The sequence below is a fragment of the Oryctolagus cuniculus genome, chromosome 2 (genome assembly GCF_051225735.1).
Source record: "Oryctolagus cuniculus isolate XC-2025 breed Fujian yellow rabbit chromosome 2, ASM5122573v1, whole genome shotgun sequence".
NCBI lineage: Eukaryota > Metazoa > Chordata > Mammalia > Lagomorpha > Leporidae > Oryctolagus > Oryctolagus cuniculus.
In genome coordinates, this window is record NC_142868.1 from 114,582,214 (window position 1) to 114,605,056 (window position 22,843).

At 48.5% G+C, this 22,843-nt stretch overlaps 1 protein-coding gene across 9 annotated transcripts in view; it reads left to right on the forward strand.

Moving 5' to 3' along the window:
* CRACDL (CRACD like) overlaps positions 1-22,843 on the forward strand; it is a 134,568-nt gene that overhangs the window by 85,877 nt on the left and 25,848 nt on the right. For all 9 annotated transcript variants that reach the window (XM_070068743.2, XM_017339740.4, XM_070068741.2 and 6 more), the window contains 5 exons: positions 2,131-2,210; positions 9,643-9,811; positions 16,470-16,605; positions 16,950-17,114; positions 21,619-21,831. In XM_070068743.2, the coding sequence (XP_069924844.2) occupies positions 2,141-2,210; positions 9,643-9,811; positions 16,470-16,605; positions 16,950-17,114; positions 21,619-21,831 (753 nt within the window). In that variant the 5' untranslated portion in view covers positions 2,131-2,140. The remainder of the gene's footprint in view (positions 1-2,130; positions 2,211-9,642; positions 9,812-16,469; positions 16,606-16,949; positions 17,115-21,618; positions 21,832-22,843) is intronic.

The following is a 22,843-nucleotide window of genomic DNA, read 5'->3' on the forward strand; positions in this document are numbered from 1 at the left end:
AGCACTTCCGGATGGGAGCTGAAGGTGCTTATATCATCCAGAGCCTGGTCCTTTCCCAGGTGACACAGCTGGGCACCCTCAAACCCCCTCCCCCAGACTAAGATACCCTCGCATGCCCAGTGGGTGGGTTCCTGGGGCTCCTGGGCAGGGAGCCATCTCAGTGGGAGATTCTTCCCTGGAGCCCCTTTGGGACAGCCCAGGACCCTCCCCTTCACTGGGTCAGCCCCTGCAGGAGGCAGGGACCACAGTGGTCTCATGTGTCCCTGTATCCTCATGTTCCCAAAGCAACTTCCCATGCTGGGTGTACGATTAACATGAATGTCAAGACTGGTGTCTGCTTTGCTACCTTGGGTAAATTAATAATAAGCCACCTGGTATGTGTTCTCATCTCCGAAATGGGAAAACTAACAATCCTTGGAGAAGAAATGCAATAATTCAGATGCTAATACGTGGCATGATTGGTAGGCAATGTGGAGTTGGTGCAGGTAACTCCAAACTCAAGCAGTGGGAGGCTCTTGGGTGTCTGCTTTCCAGCTCAGTGGCAACCTTAGGAGAAGGTACCAACCAGGTAACAGCTGTGACTCTTGACCAACCCTCACCACTCTCACTCTCCCTCTTGCTGCTTGTGTGTTTCTTCTCTGTTGTCTCTTCCTTTAAATGCCCTGGTAGCTTTCCTCCCAGTGTCAGTGAACACAGGACACGTAGGGACCAGAAGGTTGCGGATGACCCCTAACATCTTGGGTGTTGAGAACACTTGGGCCTTTGGATCGGGCCACCTGCTAGAACCATTGTAATCATTGTCCTCGTTGACAGCAGTGTGTCTGTTACTCTGGTGGTGAACACAGATAATGCAAGCAAAGATGTTCTTAGAAGCCTGAAACAGTGGTCAGGATTTGAAAAATACTATTTCTGTCCAACCCTCATTTTATATATAAGGATTGCATGATCATGAGTCCGATTTGGTGAGATTCCAACAAGGAGAGTGTTCAGCAGAGCTGACACAAGACAGGCGTGTTCCCAAAGCCGACTCAGGAAAACTGAGAGCTGACGATGGTGATGCTTTTCTCAGGAGTTGGCTTAGGGATAGGGAGAATGGGCGTTTTGACATTGACATTAAAGGAGAGCTAAACGTTAAAGCAAGGACTGGCACGAACTCATAACTCCTTGCCTCTGTTAGGTATTTTCTTTGTATTTCTCCCATCATTCTTCATTATGTGCTATGTACAAGTGGTAAATATGAATTACTTAATTAAATATTTGAGCTCCCATTTGAGAATTCACAGTGCCTACTAGTGAGAAATCTTTCTAAATAAATAGTTTGTTAATACATGTTTGTACATATAGTGCGTGATCTGAAGGTCAGATATGGTAGGCAAGAACATAGCTCAATATTCTCTAGCAGGAATATTGAGCAGTTATCATTTCTTTTACTTTAATGAAGAGTCAGATTTTTTTTTAGGAAGAAACCAAACACCTGTGGCTGAAATGAGAATAGTGTTTGGAATTTTTCATAATAAATTCAAACAAGAAACTTGATGATAGCTTAATGAAGTTCAGTACTTAATGACACAGCTGTACTCATATGTGAAAAAATTATGTAGCCATTAAGATAATAATTATGAAGAATATTAATGACATGGTGTAAATCACTATAGAAAATCGAAGTTCCTAATTTATGTGCAGGTACACAAAATATTTGAGTAGCAAAAATATTGGAAGTAGACTTAAACGTTAGCTGTGGTTTCTAGATTGGTGGGATTATGGGTGATTTTCATTCACTAAATTTTCCAAACTTTCTACAGTAAGTAAGAGAAAAACATTATTTCCCATCATTTGAGGAAAGCTTTTTTGAAAGCTTTTTTGAAAGCTGTGTGATTGGTGAGGCCTTTGTCCCAGTTATCTGTTTCCAGTAACTTGCTCCGTGAGTGATTAGATAAACACTTGTGTCCTGCTGCTGTTGTGCCTGTGGGCATTTTGGGCCCGTCCTGTCCTGCATGATGCCTTGGACTCTGTCTCTGCTGGGGTGTGTGCAGGCGAGGTCATGGGCACAAGCAGTCCCTACCACCATGTCTCTCATTGGTGACGTCTGCTACACGTGTTCCTTTAACACGAATCTCCATCTGATTTTAGCGATCCGGACATGATTTCCACAAGAGTGATGGACATTAAGCTTCGGGAAGCCGCCGAAGGCCTTGGGGACGACAGCACAGGTAAGGTATGGCTCCCCCTGCTCTGGGCGGATCCTTTGTTTGGCTGCGGTGCAGAGAGAGGGGCTGGCAGTGCAGAGACTGACACCTCCAGGCTGCCCACCCTGGGAGTGAGAGAACGCCTGTGCTATTCAAGGCCACTCTCAGGTACCAATGATCCTTTGCTTCTGTCAAACACAGGGCCTCTGCACACGTTTCCCTCCTTCGTCCTGCAGGCAGACATGTGGCCATGTCTGGTTGACTGGAAAGTGAGGGGAGGAACGCATTTGTCGTCAGAGGGGGGTATCCAGAGGGGTCAGTGGGAGGCCCAGGCAAAGCACCAGCCGTCCAGGAAACGATGATTTCACCAAGACAGCCTCAGCCCTTCTCTATGGTGACTTCTGTTCCCACTAGGGAGGTGTCTGTTACAGCCTCCCCTGAGCTGCGTTGCAAGCCCGTGAATCATCACCTCATAGCACAGTCCAGGATGTCGTTGACTGTCACCTGCATACTGCTGTGCGTGGTGAGGGAGCTGTGCAGTTGACGTTGTAACCCTGGTCTCCTGCAGTGCGCCTTTTCCCTATGTTAGACATTGTGGTTTGTTTTTGTTTGTTTGTTTGTTTTGCTTGATTTTGGGAGCAAAGTTCTCCACATCTCTCTTGATTGATGTGGAAAGGCCAGTAGTGATTTTCTTTGACTTAGTTCAGGAGGAATAGCTTCCAGTGATATTAAATCCTGGCTCTTGGCCACTAGCTTCAGGTAATAATTTCAGTAAAGACTCTATTCAGATAGATTTTATTTTTTTTCCAGTTATTCCATATTATAGCCACTTTTCCCCACACCATTTCAGTAGACACCAAAAAAACCCAAATATAAGGTAAGGCTTTTAAAAAAGATTAACCCTGACAAAAAAAAATGGATTTTCAACTTTTCTTATGAGACACTGAATTATTGCTTATTTTAACAAGAAAATACTGTTTGAACAACTACTTCATACTGGAAACAACCTCAGTAGATGCTAGTTTTGGTTACATACTGAGGTCATCATGAAGCATCAATTTTAAAAAAGAGAGAAAGTAAATATTCCTTTTTTCAAACAGCAGTGAGCTTAAATTATTCAGACCAACCTTTTCCCTGCTCACAAATTTCAAATTCTAGATAAGAACATTCTCTAAGATATTTTCATAGAGCAAGAAAAAAATGAGACCAGGATTGAAAGAAAAATGGTAACTTGGAGAGATTAGTGAGCATAAATGCCACTTTTGCCTTCAAATTGTTTGGCAGTCTTGGAAATTTTGAATTTCATTTTCATGTCTTCATGAGCTGGAAGGTCAAGTAGAGGGTCAGAAAATAAATAGACCTATAGACAATTAGCCTTGCAAAAGGCTGGGGGCCCAAGGAGCTATGAAATCAGTACAAACCACATGTAAACCAACCATGTGCAGATTTGTAGCTTGAGCTTGCATCACTTGAGTACTTGAGAGAACATCAACCCTTAAACTTGGTTAATATACTCCTAGGCTAGACACAAGGTTCTTTCTATGTAACTTCAAGTTCTTACAGAAAGTAGTATTTCCAGTACTCTGGCAAGCATGGATCAGTAGTCACTAAGCAGCCAAGGCAGCAAGGCGCCATGGGCTCCATGAAATGAAGATCAACACACTCGCAATTGAATCGCATCCCCACTATCTCAGAATGGGACTTTCTGTGGAAACTGAGTCATCGTGAGTGTAGGGCGTTAAGATGAGATCATGCAGGAGTCAGGTGGGCTCCTCCGCACGCACTATGACTGATGCCCTGTGAAAGGGGGGAATTTGGAAGTAGGCAAGGAGAACGTTGTGTGAAAGTGAGGGAAGAGATCAGGGTGATGCACCTGCAAGGTGAGGAACAGCAAAGATGGCTGGCAGACTTGCAGAGGGGCAGACTTGAAACAGAGTTCTGTCACAGCCAGGACTTTGAGGGGGACCTTCCAGCCTCCAGAGCTGTGAGGCAATGCATTTCTGTTGCTTCAGCCCCCGACTTTGTCGTCCTCCGTTACAGCAACCCTAGCAAATGAATACATAGCAGAAATGAGAGACACGGATACATGGAGGCAATAGAATCAGAATTACCAAGCACACCCGATAAAACAGCGATGCACACTATGTTTGAATATTGTAGGAAAGTTTGAAAACAGCTGGAAGTTCCAGGATCCTATAAAAAGGGGCACAGGATCCAGCCAGTGCAATAAAGCAAAATAAATAAATAATAAAATGAAAGGCATAGAGATGTTTTCAGATGCTATGATTATATAAAATATGCCCCCCAAAAGACAGAACTCTTAAACAGGTTTGACAAGCTGTAACATCATTATATAAAAATTGGTTGTGTTTCTACATGCTAGCAATGAAAAATCAAAAATTGACATTTTTTTAAAAGTGCCATTTACAGCAGCACCCAGAAAAATTGAAATTCTTTCATTTAACAAAATATATACAGGATATGTATACCGAAGAATACAAATAATCTCTTATAGAAATTAACACGTGGCCAGCGCCGTGGCTCACTAGGCTAATCCTCTGCCTGCGGTGCTGGCACCCCAGGGTTCTAGTCCCGGTCAGGGCGCCGGATTCTGTCTCAGTTGCTCCTCTTCCAGGCCAGCTCTCTGCTGTGGCCTGGGAGTGCAGTGGAGGATGGCCCAGGTGCTTGGGCCCTGTACCCCATGGGAGACCAGGAGAAGCACCTGGCTCCTGGCTTTGGATTGGCGAAGCACACCAGCTGTAGCGGCCATTGGGGGGTGAACCAACGGAAGGAAGACCTTTCTCTCTCTGTCTCTCTCTCTCACTGTCTAACTCTGCCTGTCAAAAAGAAGAAGAAGGAGGAGGAGGAGAAGGAGAAGGAGAAGAAGAAGAAATTAAGACATAAATATATGGAGAGAGGGACCATGTTTATGGATTAGAAGACTGTTGCTAAGATGTTCATTTGCCCCAAATTAAGCTGCAAAATGCTGTTAGTACATATAGAGATAGTGCATTATTTAAAAGTCAGCTGCAGGCTGGCGCTGCGGCTCACTAGGCTAATCCTCTGCCTTGCGGCGCCGGCACACCGGGTTCTAGTCCTGGTCGGGGCACCGGATTCTGTCCCGGTTGCCCCTCTTCCAGGCCAGCTCTCTGCTGTGGCCAGGGAGTGCAGTGGAGGATGGCCCAAGTGCTTGGGCCCTGCACCCCATGGGAGACCAGGAGAAGTACCTGGCTCCTGCCATCGGATCAGTGCGGTGCACCAGCCGCGGCAGCCATTGGAGGGTGAACCAACGGCAAAGGAAGACCTTTCTCTCTGTCTCTCTCTCTCACTGTCCACTCTGCCTGTAAAAAAAAAAAAAAAAAAAAAAAAAAAAAAAAAAAAAAGTCAGCTGCAGAAGGCAGCGATACCGTTAACTTAGCATTCTGTAGCAGGAATGTTGACCAGTTAGCATTTATTTGATTTCCGTGGAGAGTCAGAGGGTTGTTGTTTCTGTTTTAATTTACAAAGAAGTCAAATTTCTAGGAATGAAATGATGACAGTGTCTAGGATGATTTGCTTTGAAATAACCTGGTGGAAGTGGGGAGGGGGAGGAAGGATGGGGATGAAGCAGTCAACATCCACGCAGGATTTTCAGCAGGTATTAGCAAGCTGGCTCTAAAATTTGTTTGAAATAACAAGAACTGGAATTGGTAACCAATTTTGAAGAAGAACAAATTTGAAAGACTCACCTTACCTCATTTCAAGACTTACTATAAAGCTATAATAAGCAAGACAGCAAAAGGATAGACACATAGAGACAGAACAAATGTCTAAAAATAAACCTTTGCAAATGCAGTCAACTGATTTTTTTACAGAGTTGCAAAAGTGATTTATTGAAGAAAGGAGTCTTTTCCATAAATGGTTCTAGAACAGTTGGACATTCATATATACCAAAAGAACATCCATCCAAGCATCACAGATTATACAAAAATTAACACAAAATATATAGTAGATATAAATGTAAAATTCTGAATTCCTTAAAAGAAGGCATAAGAGAAAAATGTCTGTGATCTAGGATGAGGTAAGAGTTCTTGGATCCGACACCTCAACCCATAAGAGAAAACATTTACATGTTGGACTTCATTAAACTTTATAAGTTGTTTTTGTTTCTGTGAGAGATACTATTAAGAAAATCAAGCTAAGTCACAGACTGGAAGAAGATACTTGAAATCACATTGATAAAGGACTTATACCCGTTATATATTTACAACTGTTAAAGCTGAAAAAGAAGGAAGCAAAAATGGGTAACAAAATGGGCAGAAGATTTTGAAAGATGCTTCATCTAACAAGGTGCACAAATGGCAAATAGGGGCATGAAGGACTGCCCACCATTTATAATCAATCATACAGTAATGCAAATTAAAGCAACAGTGAACCACTACTTCTCACCTATTAGAATGTCTAAAAATAATCCTGACAACGTGTGGGTGGGGATGTGTTGCTGGTGAGACACAAACTGGTACAGCCACTTGGAAATAATTTCAGCAGTTTCTTCTAAGGTGTTTGTCAAAGGGAATGAAGACTTAGATATGCACAAAAGGCCTAGAGCAACGTCACTCATAATTGCTAAAAACAAGAAAGAACCCAAATGCCCTTCCCTGGGTCAGTGGCTCCACAGACTAGTATATGTGTGCCCTGGAATCCCAATCAGCAATAAAAAGAAACAGAAGATCAATGGATAGAACAATACAAATGAGACTCTTACGTATTCTGCTAAATGAAGAAAGTTGCAGTCAAAAGACTACATTTGGGGCCGGCACTGTGGCTTACTTGGGTAATCCTCCACTTGTGGCGCCCGCATCCCATGTGGGCACCGGATTCTGTCCCGGGTGCCCCTCTTCCAGACCAGCTCTCTGCTGTGGCCCAGGAGTGAAGTGGAGGATGGCCCAAGTGCTTGGGCCCTGCACCCCATGGGAGACCAGGAGAAGCACCTGGCTCCTGGCTTCGGATCGGCGCGGTGTGCCGGCTGCAGCGGCCATTTGAGGAGTGAACCAACGGAAGGAAGACCTTTCTCTCTATCTCTGTCTCTGTCCCTCTCTCTACCTCTGCCTGTCAAAAAGTAAATAAATAAATTTTTAAAAAGAGACTACATTTTCTTCCAGGCCAGCTCTCTGCTGTGGCCAGGGAGTGCAATGGAGGATGGCCCAAGTGCTTGGGCCCTGCACCCCATGGGAGACCATGATAAGTACCTGGCTCCTGCCATCAGATCAGCGCTGTGCGCCGGCCGCAGCGCGCGGGCCGTGGCAGCCATTGGAGGGTGAACCAACGGCAAAGGAAGACCTTTCTCTCTGTCTCTCTCTCTCACTGTCCACTCTGCCTGTCAAAAAAAAAAAAAAGAGAGACTACATTTTATATGACTCAATCCACATGACATTTGGGAAGAGGCAGAGCTGTGGGAACAGAGCAGATGCCAAGGGTTAAAAGAAGGGAGAGGTCTTGATGACAAAAGAACGGCCTTAGGAAATCTTGGGGCGGTGGATCTCTCTGTATCTTGATTGTGGTGATAACTATGCAACTCCGTGTACAGCAGAAATAGTGAATTTTACTGTATTTACTTTGTAAAATCAAGTCTAAAAGATGATATAGCAGATTTAAACTATTGCCAAATGAATTCCTAGGAGGAAATATAATTGTTAAAAATTTCTGTGGATGGGTTTGACCACAGATTATGTCACCTCGAGACAGATCACAAGAAATGAAGCAGAGAGCAGCCTGGAGTGGGGGGAAGATGGAAAATCCTGAAGAGGTGACAGGAAGCGCAGAGAGCAGGGGAAGGGCGTGGAGTCTCAGAGGAGGGAGTGGCCCAGGAGCTCATGGAATTGATTAAAGGGGAACCCAGCGCACAGGGTTCAGAAATGAATCCCGGCCGGCGCCGCGGCTCACTAGGCTAATCCTCCGCCTAGCAGCGCCAGCACACCGGGTTCTAGTCCCGGTCGGGGCGCTGGATTCTGTCCCGGTTGCCCCTCTTCCAGGCCAGCTCTCTACTGTGGCCAGGGAGTGCAGTGGAGGATGGCCCAAGTGCTTGGGCCCTGCACCCCATGGGAGACCAGGAGAAGCACCTGGCTCCTGCCGGATCAGCGCGGTACGCCGGCCACGGCGGCCATTGGAGGGTGAACCAACGGCAAAGGAAGACCTTTCTCTCTGTCTCTCTCTCTCACTGTCCACTCTGCCTGTCAAGAAAAAAAAAAAAAAAATCCCAAGGAAGAGAAACAAAAGGAAAACCAGAAAGTGTGAAACTGCAGAAAACCAAAGGCAAAGTGAAAGATCTTAAAATTAATCTGAGAGAAACAGATTACCTTCCCAGGAGCAAAATATCGACGACAGATCTCAGTACTGAAGTCAGTGCTTCAGTGTATCATTAGACAACACAGGGGCCGGCGCTGTGGCGTGGCAGGTAAAGCCACTGCCTGCAGCGCCAGCATCCCAAATGGGCACCGTTTCAAGTCCCAGCTACTCCACTTCCAGCTCTCTGCTGTGGCCTGGGAAAGCAGTGGAAGATGGTCCAAGTCCTTGGGCCCCTGCACGCACGTGGGAGACCCGAAGGAAGCTCCTGGCTCCTGGCTTTGGATCGATGTAGCTCCAACCATTGTGGCCCCCTTTGATCCTCCTTGGTGCTATGTCCATGCCAGATGGAGTGTTTCAAAATCATTTAAAATATAATAATTTGGGTGGAGCCAGCACTGTGGTGTAGCAGGTAAAGCTGCTGCCTGCAGTGCTGGCATCCCATATGGGTGCTGGTTTGAGTCCTGGCTGTTCCACTTCTGATCCAGCTCTCTGCTATGGCCTGGGAAAGCAGTAGAAGATGGCTTAAGTCCTTGATTTCCTGCACCCACATGGGAGACCTGGAAGAAGCTCCTGGCTCCTGGCTTTGGATCGGAGCAGCTGCGGCCACTGTAGCCAATTGGGGAGTGAACCATTGGATGGAAGAACTCTCTCTCTCTCTCTCTCTCTCTCTCTCTCTCTCTCTCTCTCTCTCTCTTTCTCTCTTTCTCTCTCTGCCTTGCTTCTTTCTCTGTGTAATTCTGACTTTCAAGTAAAATAAATAAATCTTTTTTAAAAAAATAACTTGTGTTATCACACAGCCTTTGCTTCATTGGAACTTTTATTGTTGCCTGTATGTATTTTAGAGATTAAGGTTTTATTTCATGTGAGACGAAAGTTGCTTGTATTTTGATTCTGTGACCACGTTCCAGAGCATTCTTGGCTTGTTTACTTAAATACCGTCTGTTTGTAGAAATCTAGATTTGTTTTCAGGTGTACAAAACTGGTAAGTGATGTAGTTCCATGCACCGCACTGTACTGGCATTGATAACTACCGCGGGGACAGAGATCCTGGCTTGCTCTGTCTCTCGTGTGCACATCTCACATCTGCACACACACACACATGCACTGTTCCTTATTTTGTTGTTTTATTTAGGAAAGAAAAAATCCAAATTCAAGACTTTTAAGAAGTTCTTTGGGAAGAAGAAAAGAAAAGAATCTCCTTCGTCCACGGGAAGTAGCACCTGGAAGCAAAGTCAGGCCAAGAGCGAGGTCATTGCCGTCGAGTCCGGCCCAGTGGGCTACGAGTCGGAGGATGAGCTTGAGTAAGTTGCTTTTCCTTCTGTAGACTGTGAGTTGCATCAGGAGGAGAGCACCCTGGGTACAGGGGGCCCAGAGCCTTCACTGCATTATCTCAGTAACTGAGTCTCCTTTCCCCCTAGTAAGTCCTCTGGTCCAGAGGGTCTTCCACACGAGTTGTGTTTTCTGCCTTTTCAAACGGAAAAGAAAGTCAGGGGACAACACAGTTTGGTAGGTGCTGTGTGCCAGGTGCCTTTTCAGAAAGCTCACAGTGACTGCGGGAGAAGCAGTACTGCATATGCAGGGGCTTCAGAAGGCTCATGGAGAGTGTACGCTATGGAAAACCAAGCTTGGGGCCGGCGCTGTGGCGGAGCGGGTAGAGCCACCGCCTTCGTCGATGGCATCCCGTACGGTGCCGGTTCATGTCCCGGCTGCTCCAGTTCCGAACCAGCTCCCTGCTGATGGCCTGGGGAAAGCAGCAGAAGATGGCCCAAGTGCTTGGGTTCTTGCACCCATGAGGGAGACCAGGTGAAGCTTCTGGCTCCTGGCTTTGGCCTGGCCCAGCACTGGCCATTGGGGCCATCTGGGGAGTGAACCATTAGATGGAAGATGGATCAATCCTTCTCTGCCCCCCTCCCCATAACTCTTTCCAAAAAAAAATATTTTTCTTAAAAAAATAACAAACTATGCATGAATTTCAAAACTTTCTGACCAAAATAAATTTATCTTTTAATTCCTTTTGCCACTAATTTATGAAGTATAAATGAGCAAAAAATAAATATTAGCAAAAATCTGAAACTTGCCCGACATCCTTTCACTGAGAGTAAAAGGGTTAAAATATAGGCCCTGGCGTAATTTGCATCCAGACTCATGAGGAACTGCATGCTATGCTAGAAGAACACATTTCCCTAAAACTGAAATAAGTTGAGTGATCTCATACGACCATTTTCAGAGAGAGAGATAGGAGGGAAGAGAAAAAAAGACTGCTTGCCGTTTAGTCCTAGAAGAATCATCCAAAAATAGCGTGAGGAAGATGGGTCCCAACAAGCATGATGAGAATTTGGGGAGGTTGAGTGAAGAAATCCTTATTTTTATAACTTGTATTTTATAACTTGTATTTATTTTTATAACTTGTATTTCAACATAGTTACGATACACATGCAGTTATTTCTGTGACTAACAGAGGAGACAGATTTCTTTATATGCCAGCATTCATGTTTGAAAATGCGTGGTCCCTTTAACATGAGGGTGAAACTCTTCACAGGGCATAGCATTGCTGGGAATTGGGGGACTGACCACAGGGAGAAGGGGGTGGGAGCGGCTCGGGCTGGAGCACCCCAGCTTTGGTGTCCTGTCCCCTCCTCTGCTCCCTCCCCTCACCAGCCTCCCAGCCTATTTGTCAAGGAGTAGAAATTACACTGACCGCTTGGTGGCACCAAATGACTGAGCAGGAAAGACTGGATTTCTATTCTCTGTTTTCTCCAGTGCTAGTGGGGAGCTGCGTGCACATTTTCATAGGCAGCCTGTTCCAGCCGCTTAGGGAGCAACACGTTGTGAGAATGCTAATTACTCAGTGTCATCAGCAGGCCAGCCCCAGGGAGACTACCCACACCCCTCCAGACACGCACACGCACATGTACCGTCTCAGGGAGATTGTCAGGGGAGGTTAGGAGTGGGGTATGGGAAGGCACATGGCATTTTTCCAGAGCAGCGAGGAAGGAAGGAAGGAAGGAAGAGAGCAGAATGCAAAGGCCTCTGACCTCTGCAGCAACGTCTCACCCATGGCTGTGGGCGGAACAGTTCCATTTGCCGAGGCTCACTAGTGCTGGCGAACCACTCTGTGGGTTTTAAAAGTCAATGTCCATTTATCGTACTGCTATCCGTGTGGTCACACGTCGGCAGTCTGTTAATCCACAGCAAATTCTCCACTTTGTTTCATGTCACTGGCCTACGTAGGAGGAGCAGAGAACACCTTGCCTTGGGAGTATCCCACTTCCTGTTTTGCTTTGTCTTAACGCATTTGAACTCTAGCCTGTATTCTCTCTATTTCCTGTAAACATTTGGCTGGGTCTAGATTTAGGTTTACAGACGGTGCTTGGCGTGCCCTGTGACATCACAGCAGGAGGCATACGCTCTTCGGTCATCCCCCTTCTAGTAAGGCTGAGACCAAGCCCTTAGATTGGGTGCCTGTGTTCAAGTCCCAGCTCTGCTTCTGATTCCTACTGTGCACTCCAGGAAGCAGCAGGTGATAGCTTAAATATTTGTGTGTCTGCCACTCATGTGGGAAACCCAGATTGAGCTGTGGGCTCCTGGCTTCAACCTGGCCCAATTCTGGCTCTTGCAGGCATTGGGAGAGTGAACCAGTAGGTGGAGGATCTCTCTGTTTCCATCTCTGTCTCTCTGTGTAAGTGTGTATTTCTCTCCCTTTCAAATAAATAGCAACTTTTTTAAAAAGAAGACTGACATCTTGGGGGTTTGGGAGGTGTCACTGTGATCTCCCACTGATTTTAACATCTGCTAATGATCAATTATTTTTTTACAAAATGAGGATTTTTCCAATTCTGCCATTATCTTACATTTGCTAGCTAGATTTGTTCTATGACAGAGAACTTTCCTTCATCACCACTCTGGTGGCACTGAAATACAATCGGTACAGGACAAACAGAACAGTGTGCGGTTCTCCTTTTATTGATCTAGCCTGAGTAATGACCTGGTACCACAGCAACTCCGGTGGTGATCAATGAGTTTTGGAGGTTTTTTTTTTTTCACCCTTTCTTTGTTTTTCTCCTCATGTATCATTGTGGACTTAATGGTTTTTATATATTTGGTTTGCTTTGACCCATGGCTGTCATTATGCATTTTAATGCTCAGATTGTCCTGTCTCCGGCTGTTGGGGGTCACTTCATATTAGCTCCTGGATTCCTTTCACATGAGCGCCATTGCTTGCTCTCTTGCCTCGTGGGAGATCCCAGGCTCCGTTTGTGTATTTCCCACCCCAGGTGCATCAACGCTCTGTTCACAGGCCCAGTTCGTTCCTGTTAGTGTGGAATGGTGCTTAGAGACCACACTCTGGCTGCCAGGGGTGAACATTGCTAGTGGGCTATCATTGCTTCTAGACCTTCTCAGTACATATAGCTAAAAATATGTTTTTTAAAGGGAATAATACGTGGATTCATTTCCAATCCAGGTTTAATAAGAGAAAATGTTTACTTCTTTGAGTCTTTGTACTCTATTTTTTCTTGTACTGAAAAACTTAATGATATTACCAAAATTATCTATTTTTTTGTCCTCTAATGATTTCATTATCTTCTTTCTCTCACAGAAACTATGTACTCTAAAGATTATTCTATATTGTTTTTTAAATTTTATTTAAGATTTATTTATTTTATTGGAAAGTCAGAGTTACAGACAGCGAGGGAGAGACAGTGAGGGAGAGGTCTTCCATCCTCTGATTCACTTCCCAGATGGCCACAAAGGCCAGGACTGGGCCGGACCCAAGCTAGGCGCCAACCTAATAGAACCTGTACCAAGTACAGGTTGTTTTCTTGCTGTTTTGTCAGTATTAGTCCAAAGAAGACTGCCAGGTGCAGTTTGACATCTTGTATTTATTGTTGTTCTTAGAACCTATCTTCTTCTGGGTGTAGAGTCAAAAGTCATTTAGGGGGTAGGCACTTATCCTAGCAGTAAGATACCCACATCCTACATGGAGTACCTGGCTTTGAGTCTTGGTTCCACTCTCAATTCCAACTTACTGCTAGTGCAGACTCTGGGAGGCAGCAGCCAGTCTCAAGTAGCCAGTCCCAGTGACTCGACTGGAAGACCCAGACTGAGTTGCTAGCTCCTGGCTTCAGCCTGGCCTGTGGGCCTGACCCTTGTGGATGTTTGGGGAGTAAACCAGTGGATGGGAGCACTCTCGTCCTCGCTCACTTGCTCTTTCTTTACCTCTCAATTTTTTTTAAGATTTTATTTATTTATTTGAGAGGAAGAGTTACAGAGAGAGAGAGAGAAGACAGCGAGAGATCTTCCATCCACTGGTTCACTCCCCAAATGGCCGCAATGGCCAGAATTGAGCCAATCCAAAGCCAGGATCCAGGAGCTTCTTCCAGGTCTCCCATGCAAGTGCAGGGGACCAAACATGTGGGCCATTTCTGCTGCTTTCCCAGGCCATAGCAGAGAACTGGATCAGAAGAGGAGCAGCCAGGACATGAACTGGTGCCCATATGGGATACCAGTGCCGCAAGTGGAGGCTTAGCCTACTATGCCACAGTGCCAGTCCCTACCTTTCAAATTTTTAAACATTCTAAAGCTTTTGTGGACATAAAGTTACTAGAAGTCATACCTTTCTCTGTGTAGTTATGTGAGCAATCTGATATAAAATTAGTTTGGTTTATTTATACTAGTTTTCTAGTTTTAGAGCTGGTTTTATTCCCCCTCATCTTTTTTTTTTATTCTATCTTATGTTTATGTTTTCAAAGACAAAATTGTAAATGTAGGAACTTTTGTGCCCCATTTCCCCATCTAGTTATATCCCCTAGAAGAAGTATTTTTTTTCAAGATACTGTTACCTATCCTTCTATTTTTATGTTTTTTTCATATAGACAACACACATATGTTCATGCATGTTCGTATGTACAAGGGTACTTCAAAAATTTCGTGGGGAAATGGAATTAAAAATAGGAGTTTATTTGGGAGCAAAAACAATTTTGAAATCCGCGCATCATTTTTTATAATACACAGTTGCCACCTAGGATGGGGGAAAAATTTTGCACCAAAATAAGCTCATACTTTTGATTGCATTTTCCATGAACTTTTTGAAGTGTGCTCATATGTTCATAGTGCCAGCATCCTGTGAGCTTTGCTCTGCTTGTTGTCATTCACACCTGCTCTCACCTGGTGTCGCCTGGGCTCGGTGTGCAAATTCAGCCTCGACCCCTGGGTCAGCGGCAGGGTTCCCCGCCTGGCCACACTCCACGGTTCATTCCTTTAGGCGCTTCCTGGAGGACACTGGGTTGCTTCCCATCCTTTGATTTGACAGGTGTCACTGAAGTGAGTGGCCCGGCACATATCACTTCTCGTGTGGTTGCCAGTGTGTCTTTGTAGAGGCCTCCTGTGGCTGTATGAGTCCCCAGCGTGCCCTGAATGAGGGATGCGGGCCGGGTTCCTGAATCTCAAGGTGTGGGGTGGGAGCCGGTGGGAGTTGGTGGGGGAGGTAACTCCACGTGCCTGTGTGACCTTTGTGCTGACAGCTGCTGTGGCAGGGAGGGCCCAGCCCCTTTGCTTGGCTGGATTCCCTCTCAGGAATGTGGGGACACACCCTCTGAGGGCTGCGGGCCCCCTCTGGCACACGTACTGTTACAGGCTAAAATTCGTTGAAAAGGAAGCAGCACTGGCCAGCACTTTGATCCGCAGCAGGGAAGGTCTACGCCTCAGCATCCCCAGAGCCGCACCGAGGCCAGGATGCCCCGGGAGAGGATGAGGAGGGCTTGGTGCCCAGCCACTGTCCAGCGTGGGCAGAGGCCGGCTTTCCTTCCTTGACCAGGACTCGGTCATCTCCTTCCCCCTATTGTTCTGGCCGCCGAGGCTGCTCGGAAAGTCTGACAGTTCATTCCCACGTCCCCTTAGGGTCTTTTATGACTGTCCTGTGGATAAGATCCTTGGGGCTGAGCATGGCGCTTGGATGGTGGGGACACAAGGGCTCCATGCTCTAGGACCTAGGTACAGAGGTGGGCTTGCACGGATCAAGCCAGGCAAGACAAAGAGAGTGCTGCTTTGCAGGTCAGCAGTTCTTGGTTCTGGAGCCGTCTTGGGCCCAGCAAGGTCTGTTGCCCTCACCCTCACGGAACCCGGCCTGTGTCCACTATTCCTTTCTGCAGGCCCCCAGTCTTGGACCTCACACCTCGTCAACCCTTGGTGTTGCTGGTAACAGAAAGAAAACACAACCGTTCGCCCTCTTAGGGAGTTCCTGTCTCTGCGGTGCTCCTGGTAGTGGCCTGTAGTATTCAACAGTGTAGAGGGCACGCTGTCGGATTTCATTTTTTAAAAACTGTTTATTCAGTTTTATTTATTTGAAAGGCAGAGCAACAGAAAGAGACAGAAAAAGATCTTCCATGCACTCGTTTGTTCCCCACATACACACAACAACCAGGGCAGGCTCAAGCTGAAACCAGGAACCAGGAACTTCATCCTGGCCTCCATGCAGGCAGCAGGAACCCAAGTGCTTGAGCCATAACCAACTGCCTCCAGGCACATTACCAGGAAGCTGGATCAAAATCAAAGGACTCAACTCCAGGGACTCCGTTATGGGATGTGGGGTGTCCCAAGCGGTGACGTAACCCACCAGCCTCCTCCGTTTTAAAATTCGAGTTTCACTTTATATGGATACGCAGTAAGGGTGCAGTGTAACATTTTAGTACAAGTATACAATATGTAAGAATCAGGTTAACTGGCTTATTAGTCACCTCAGACACTTAAGATTTCTTTGTGTTGGGTACATTCAAAATCCCCTCTACTAGCTAGTTTGAAATATACAATGAACTGTTGTCATCCGTAGTTTTTCTACTGTGCAATAGGATATTAGAAGTGATTTCCCCCCACCCCCACCCCCAGCTTCCTTTGTCATCCTGAGAGCCCCAAGCGTCAGAGAGGGGAGACAGGCAGCGTCTCACACTGGCCCCTCTCTCCTAGGGAGTCAAGGGGCACCCTGGGCAGCCGGGCCCTCTCGCACGACAGCATCTTCATCCCCGAGTCGGGACAGGACCCTGCTCGGCCTGTGCGGGTGTTCTCCCAAGAAAACGTGTGCGATCGGATTAAAGCTTTGCAGGTAAACGCCCCCTCGGCAGCCTCACTCGGCTGCACGTCAGGAAGTGGTGGAGAGATTTCTCGTTGGTTCCAGCCTAGTTTGTCTGGCACATGGTAGAGTGGAGTCGCACCCATGTCTCAGCTGTCTCGGGACACCGCCAGGTCACCCCTGGATCTCAGCTCTTGAGTTTCGGCTCGGCAAAATGACAGTGCCTGCCGGTGGCATGGACTCTTCTGGTTCCGTCCCTTGCAGTGTGCAAGCGTGTTGAAAATATCCCCCAAACAAATGAATCAGAGCAGGAAGATTTGTGGATAGATGCTGTTGATGAAATTACTAAGGGCAAATGTTCTTTGTTCCAATCTTAGTTAAAAATCCAGTGCAATGTGAAACTGGGGCCGCCACCTCCTCCAGGGGGGCTGCCTGCCAAGCGGGCAGAGGATGCCGGCATGAGCTCTGAAGACGACGGGCTGCCCCGGAGCCCCCCTGAGATGTCTCTGCTGCACGACGCAGGTCCTAGCACAACCATAAAGGCAAGTGCGGTCTGTGGCACCACATGTGTCCCTCAGTGTCGACTACAGAGTTCAGCCATCTGGAGCTCTGTGTGTTCCCCCAGGGTTTCCTGGGTGGAAGACCAGGATGCTGGAACCTACGCTGGGCCCTTGGGCTGTGTTTATTTTCTTTCTTTCTTCCTTCTTGCTTTTTTCTTTCTTTCTTTTTTTCTTGTTTTTTTTTTTTTGTTTTTTTTTGTTTTTTTTTTGTTTTTTTTTTTTTTTTTAGCAGAAATTCAGGTCTGGTTAGGAAGTGTGGTTTGGGTGACATTATTTTTGCGTGATGGTCATTGGTGGAATACAATCCACCCAATACCTCATCTTTCCTGTCTGGGTAGATGACACAGAACCCCATTCCAAAGAAAGGAAACATCTTAGAGTCTATTTTCTGTTGTCTTGACATTTGGCCTGCAGGAGAAGGAAGCAGTCAATACTGCTGCAGACTCCGGTCTGAAACCTAGGGCCAGGGGAACATGTTGGTTTAGCAGTACGAGGTACGTTGCAGCAGGGACAAGACAAGGAGGCCAGAGTTTGCGACCTCAGCAGGGTGCAGGAGCTGACCCCAAACACCATCTTCCCCATTAGAACAGGAGAGGAGGAACCTGTGAGCTCATTCTAGGCCTAACCAGCGAGCGTGTGATGCTGCCGTTTTTTAGAAATGTTACTTTATTGCGGTAAGAGCATCAGTTGCCAAATGTCTACGAATGAAAAAACAGATGGTCATTTGCCCTGTGGAGACAAGCCTTGCTGTGGAGTGGACAGAGTTGCACTTACCCAGGTGAACGCCCACACCTGAAAGACGAAGCCCAGGGTTCCTGCTTTATAGCCACGCACCTGCCCCAGGGCCTGCTCAGGATGCTGCCCCCTCTGGCCCGGCCCAGGGGCTGTTCATGGCACAGTCATGGGCTCCCACTGTGGCCCCGTCTCGCAGCCACTCTGCCTTGGACACCCAGAAAGCCTCTTGAACCTCATCAGCATGTGTACTTAGGGGTTCCCGGAGCCACACGGACGAAGGACTGTGGTGGGGCTCAATTTGAGTCAGCCCTGGGCTTGAGATTCACTTGGACCTGGCCAGAGAAGTATTGCCTCCCCAGCCTGCTCCGGCCCCGCCCTGAGTTCTGCTCTCGGGGAGCCTGTCCCTGTCCCCTCCCCCAAGAGTGGGCTCCTAGGACAGTGGGCTGCATACAGTGGCTCTCCAGCCCAAGAGAAGGAAGAGCAGGTGGCGAGGCTGGTGTGGCCTGTTTCCTGGACTCTGCCAGGCTAACCCTGCACCCCTTAACACCTTAAAATTCTGCGAGCAGCTGCATCGCCCACCGCCGCCGCCTCTGGGGAGCAGGTGTGGCGCTGTGTATTCTGGGCCGCAGGATGGAAAGCAGCCACACTGAGCCATCTGCTTCCTGTGCCACCTCCCGTCCCACAGAGCTGCGGCTCTGCCTGCGCCGAGACAGGTGGGAAGGCAGCACAGGTGGTTTCCGTCCACTGCACAGCAGGCCCAGCTGCAAACCCGCACAGCATCATGAGGCACGAATGCTGCACTGAGCTGAGGGCGAGCCATTCCCGGCAGCCTGGGGCCTGCCTCGTCCTTCTCAGAGTCTCTCCCAGGGTCGTTGTAAACTCTATTATTTTTTTAAATTGCTTTCAGATCGTCTTAGTTACTGGGTAACACAAACAATCTCCCCAGCTTGTAGGGAACCACAGCCCAGGCCTTTAAGACAGAGCAAGGTCCTCCCTGGGGCGGGGAAGAGCCGGTGATTACACTCTGCTCCTGGACCGCGGTGTGTACCCATCAGCCAACCGAAGGAGGAAACAGTGCAGCCTCTTCAAACATGCTTGTGTGCCATGGGATTTGATGTATGGCTCCTTAAATCCCAAAAGGGTGGCATTGTGGGCAGCTTCCGTGTTTTCTGAGCGACACCTGCCCCTGGCCCATATGCTTGACTGAAGATTATTGTGGAGGAAAAAAAAAGTCTTTAGTAACAAATATTTGAGGACGTGGTCAAACTGGTATTTCCTCGTAGAATAAATTTCTCAGGAAGTATGTGCAATTATTATTTAAATTTTGTTACCACCTGAGTTGACCAATGACACTTGATGGTGGCTAAGGTAAAATTCGGTCAAACCAGTCATAGTCTAGGCCTCCTGCCATTCAGGTCTTGGGCAGGTTCGTTGCCTCCTGGGGCCTGTGTCCTCAGAGGATTTTGGGGAGGATAAATGAGCTCCGGTAGCTCGGGGCTTCCTCCCCGCCGCAGAGCTGGAGGGCTTCTCACCACCCCCATGGCACAGCCCCAGCCTGGGGGTCGTTCCCACGTGTGCCATCCTCAATCCACTCTACAGTGCCACAGGCCCTCTGTGTGAGGTCAGATGTCAGGAAGCAGCCATCGCCCAGTGTCACTGGGGAGAAAGCTCTCCCAGGGGCCCTTGGAGCCACGTCCCCTGCCGCAAAGGGCCACACGTGAGACTTTCAAGTCCTCTGCTTCCAGTATCACCAGAAGCACAGGTTCCAGGGGAAATCGGGTGCCTGGGGCCCAGCAGGGCCAGAGTGAAGGCTGTGGCTGCTGCCAATCACCCACTGGCACACAAGCCCCTCCCCGACCCTTCCCCAGGACCCCGCCTCAACGTGCTTAAGTCATTGCTAAAAGGCAGCAACTCATGATACTCCCTGGTCCCGAGGGTGTTGATCTATGCGGGACCCGAGAACTCTCAGAATGGCAGAGGGACTGAGTTCCTGGGGACAGGACAACAACAGTAAAGGGTCTGCGTGTAGGTCAGGGGCCAGGAAGACCAGCTCCGTGCCAAGGTCCCCAGCACAGAGGCCGGCGTGGGCCTGGGGCCCAGCCCTGGCTGCCCGGACAGCACAAACCAGCTCACCCCCATGGAAGAGGAGTGGGATGTTTAACCCTTGAGGTTACAGGAGGGTGACAGAAGGCCCGTGGTGTTGTCACAAAGCGTCATCTTGTGCAGTCACCACATTTGCCAAGGGCTTCATCTTTGTTCCATTAGTCCCAAGCAGTAAGCAGAAAAATTTTACCCACCGTTTATCTGCTGTTTGTCCAGACAGTGGTAAAAATTAAGGACTTAGTTTGATTTCAAAACATACACATCCTGTCTGTGGCCCTTAAGAACAATAATCCGGGAGAGGCATAACTTGCAGGTCAAAGGTGAGTCCTTGGCTACAACAGTAAAAGAAGCCAGAGCTGCACGCACGGCTCTTGTAGCGGCCAGGAGCCCTGCAGTTTAATTTTTAAAATAATTTTTCCTGCTGTGTTCCTGTAAGTACCTGAGTAGTTAAGAGAACTAAAATAGATGATGACCACTTAGACTCCTGTCGCCCTCATTTTGGTAATTACCTCCTGCCCAGTTATTGGGCTCAACTTGCATCAAACAATGTCAAGGGCCTTTATGTGAGAGGGGAGAGTAAGTTCTCTGAGGTTGTTGCTTTGCAGGGATAGTCCCCGTGGTGGGGCCCAGCCCTCTGACAGCCTCATGCAGTGCCACAAACACTCTTGGGCACCTGCTCCATGTGGGGTTCCAGGGCTGTGGACAAAATCCAGGGAGCTCCAGGGATGGGAAGGGGGTGGACAATGTTGATGTCTTACTCTCTGCCCGTTTCCTGAAAAGACTATTTTCATCAGGACTTGCTAAGTCATTGTGTGGTGAATCAAACTACGTTCCTATGTTTGAAATGTAAACGTGACCCTAATAGTGAGCACCATGCTTGTATAGAAAGTTTGGTTGGGTGGACGCTTTGTTGCTTTGGTCATACCCAAAGCCCAGTGCCTCTCGGCTTGTCCTCTGCCCCTGGGCCACTCCCCTGGGCTGCACGTTCTCATGGACGCTCAGGGCTGTATTCTGCGAGCCCTCCTGACCTCACTCGCTGAAACACGTGTCCTAGCGCATCGCCCACACCCGTCCACACGGCTGCCAGCGTCCCCTCCCTCCCTAGCGAATGCTTGCTCTTTGCCGACTGTCAGTTCCTCCCTGCTGAGGTCTAAACTAGAAACATCCAACAGATGGAGACTGAACGCCAGATTTCTCCCAGAGGATGTGTGAGGATGCAGAGACCTTCTGGAATGAACAAAACTCTCATGATAGGACGCCCGGTGGTGGGCTCCGGCTCCCGGAACTCCACCCCAGGCTGCCCTCTTGGTTTCCAGAGACAGGGACGCGTGGCTCTGCCCTTGCAGAGTTGGGGCTGGTCTCTCTCATCAAAGGAAGTCGTTCTTTGATCACAAGTGCCTGTGCCATCTGCTGTGAGGAGGGTGAGGGCAGAAGCATCCTGCCACAGGAGGCTGGACCCAAGTTCCCTGCATGGCCTTGGAGAGGAGTGCCAGGGTCCCTAAGGGAGGATGTGTCCTGTACCCTGCCCCGTGGAGAGACAGGTGCGCAGGCTCAGAGATAGCGCAACATTAAAGGAGAGAGTACATAGGTTGGCTCTGTGGCAGGAGGTTCATGCTTGCTTTGTTTCCTTGCTTTTTGTCCCACGAAGGTCTCTTTAGTATCCTCGTCCCGGCCGCAGTCTCCAGACCAGGCGAGCGATGTCACTGTCACGTCCCGGACCTCGGACAGCAGCCTGGCCCCCGTGGCTGACTTCAGTTATCCTCCCGAATCCTCCTCCTGCCTGGACAACTCTGCAGCCAAGCACAAGCTCCTGGTGAAACCCCGCAACCAACGGTCCAGTAAAATGAGGCGGCTGTCTTCGGTAATTGCATGGCAGGCTCGGCACCCCCGGCCCCAGCCCTACCCCGCCTCTCGTGCCGCCCTGAGCACCCCCATGGCCGATGGGACCGTGCTGCTGGGGTTACTAGTCTTTCCAACATAAATCAGACATCTCTCCCTTGCATAAACACTCCATTCATTCATTGCACACAGGCTTGTCAGGAGCCCACTGTGCAGTGTGTGAGCTACCTTCCCAGTGCACCCGGCTTAAAGCCATACTCCAACCTTGGTGCCACCAGGCCCTAGACTCCTTACCTGTTTGTCATGCAACACTCAGGCCTGGTCCTTGGTCCTGCTGATCGCCCTGCCTGTCTCCTTTCCAGCACTGGGCTCTCAGCTTGGAGCTCCACTCCCTGTGGAGGCTCACCCTGACTGGGCCTCTTCTTTGGAGGACCTGCCCCCCACAGAGTCACCTTTGTGAACGCATGTGCTCCCTCGCTTATTCCCAGTCTTCCTTGAGAGCCTGGCCCCCCTGTACTCCCAGCCCCTAAAAGCAATGCTAGTCACAGAGCTGACACTCGGTGGCAATGTGCTGCATGGATGAATGAGTGAACAGATGAATGGAGGTGAGTGGCAGAAGCAGCTGAGACACAAGAGTGGGTGCCTAAGAACCCACCCTCCTTTGGGCATGCTGTCCTGGGGGGATGGTCATCTTGTAGTTCCGGCAGCCCAGAACCTGGATCGTGGAGCACTCTGGCTTGGTGGTACCTGTGGCATGGTGGTCCATGTGGGATCACCGCCTCCTCCCCTGCCTGATGGGGCCTACGAAGCCTCAGCCATAGACAAGGTGAGGAATGGGTACAGGCCCAGCTTGGCCACCAGGAATGAAGGGCTCCCAGGCTGACAGCCTTTCTCCCTTCAATGTGATGCCAGGGTATTGATGAAGCACCCAGGACAGGCATCCACTAGAGATGCTGGCCGTGGCCACTTAGGATTTCAGGGACTCCAGAGAGGGAGCATTCCCTTGGGCACTTGGAAGGGGCTTGTCAAACCCC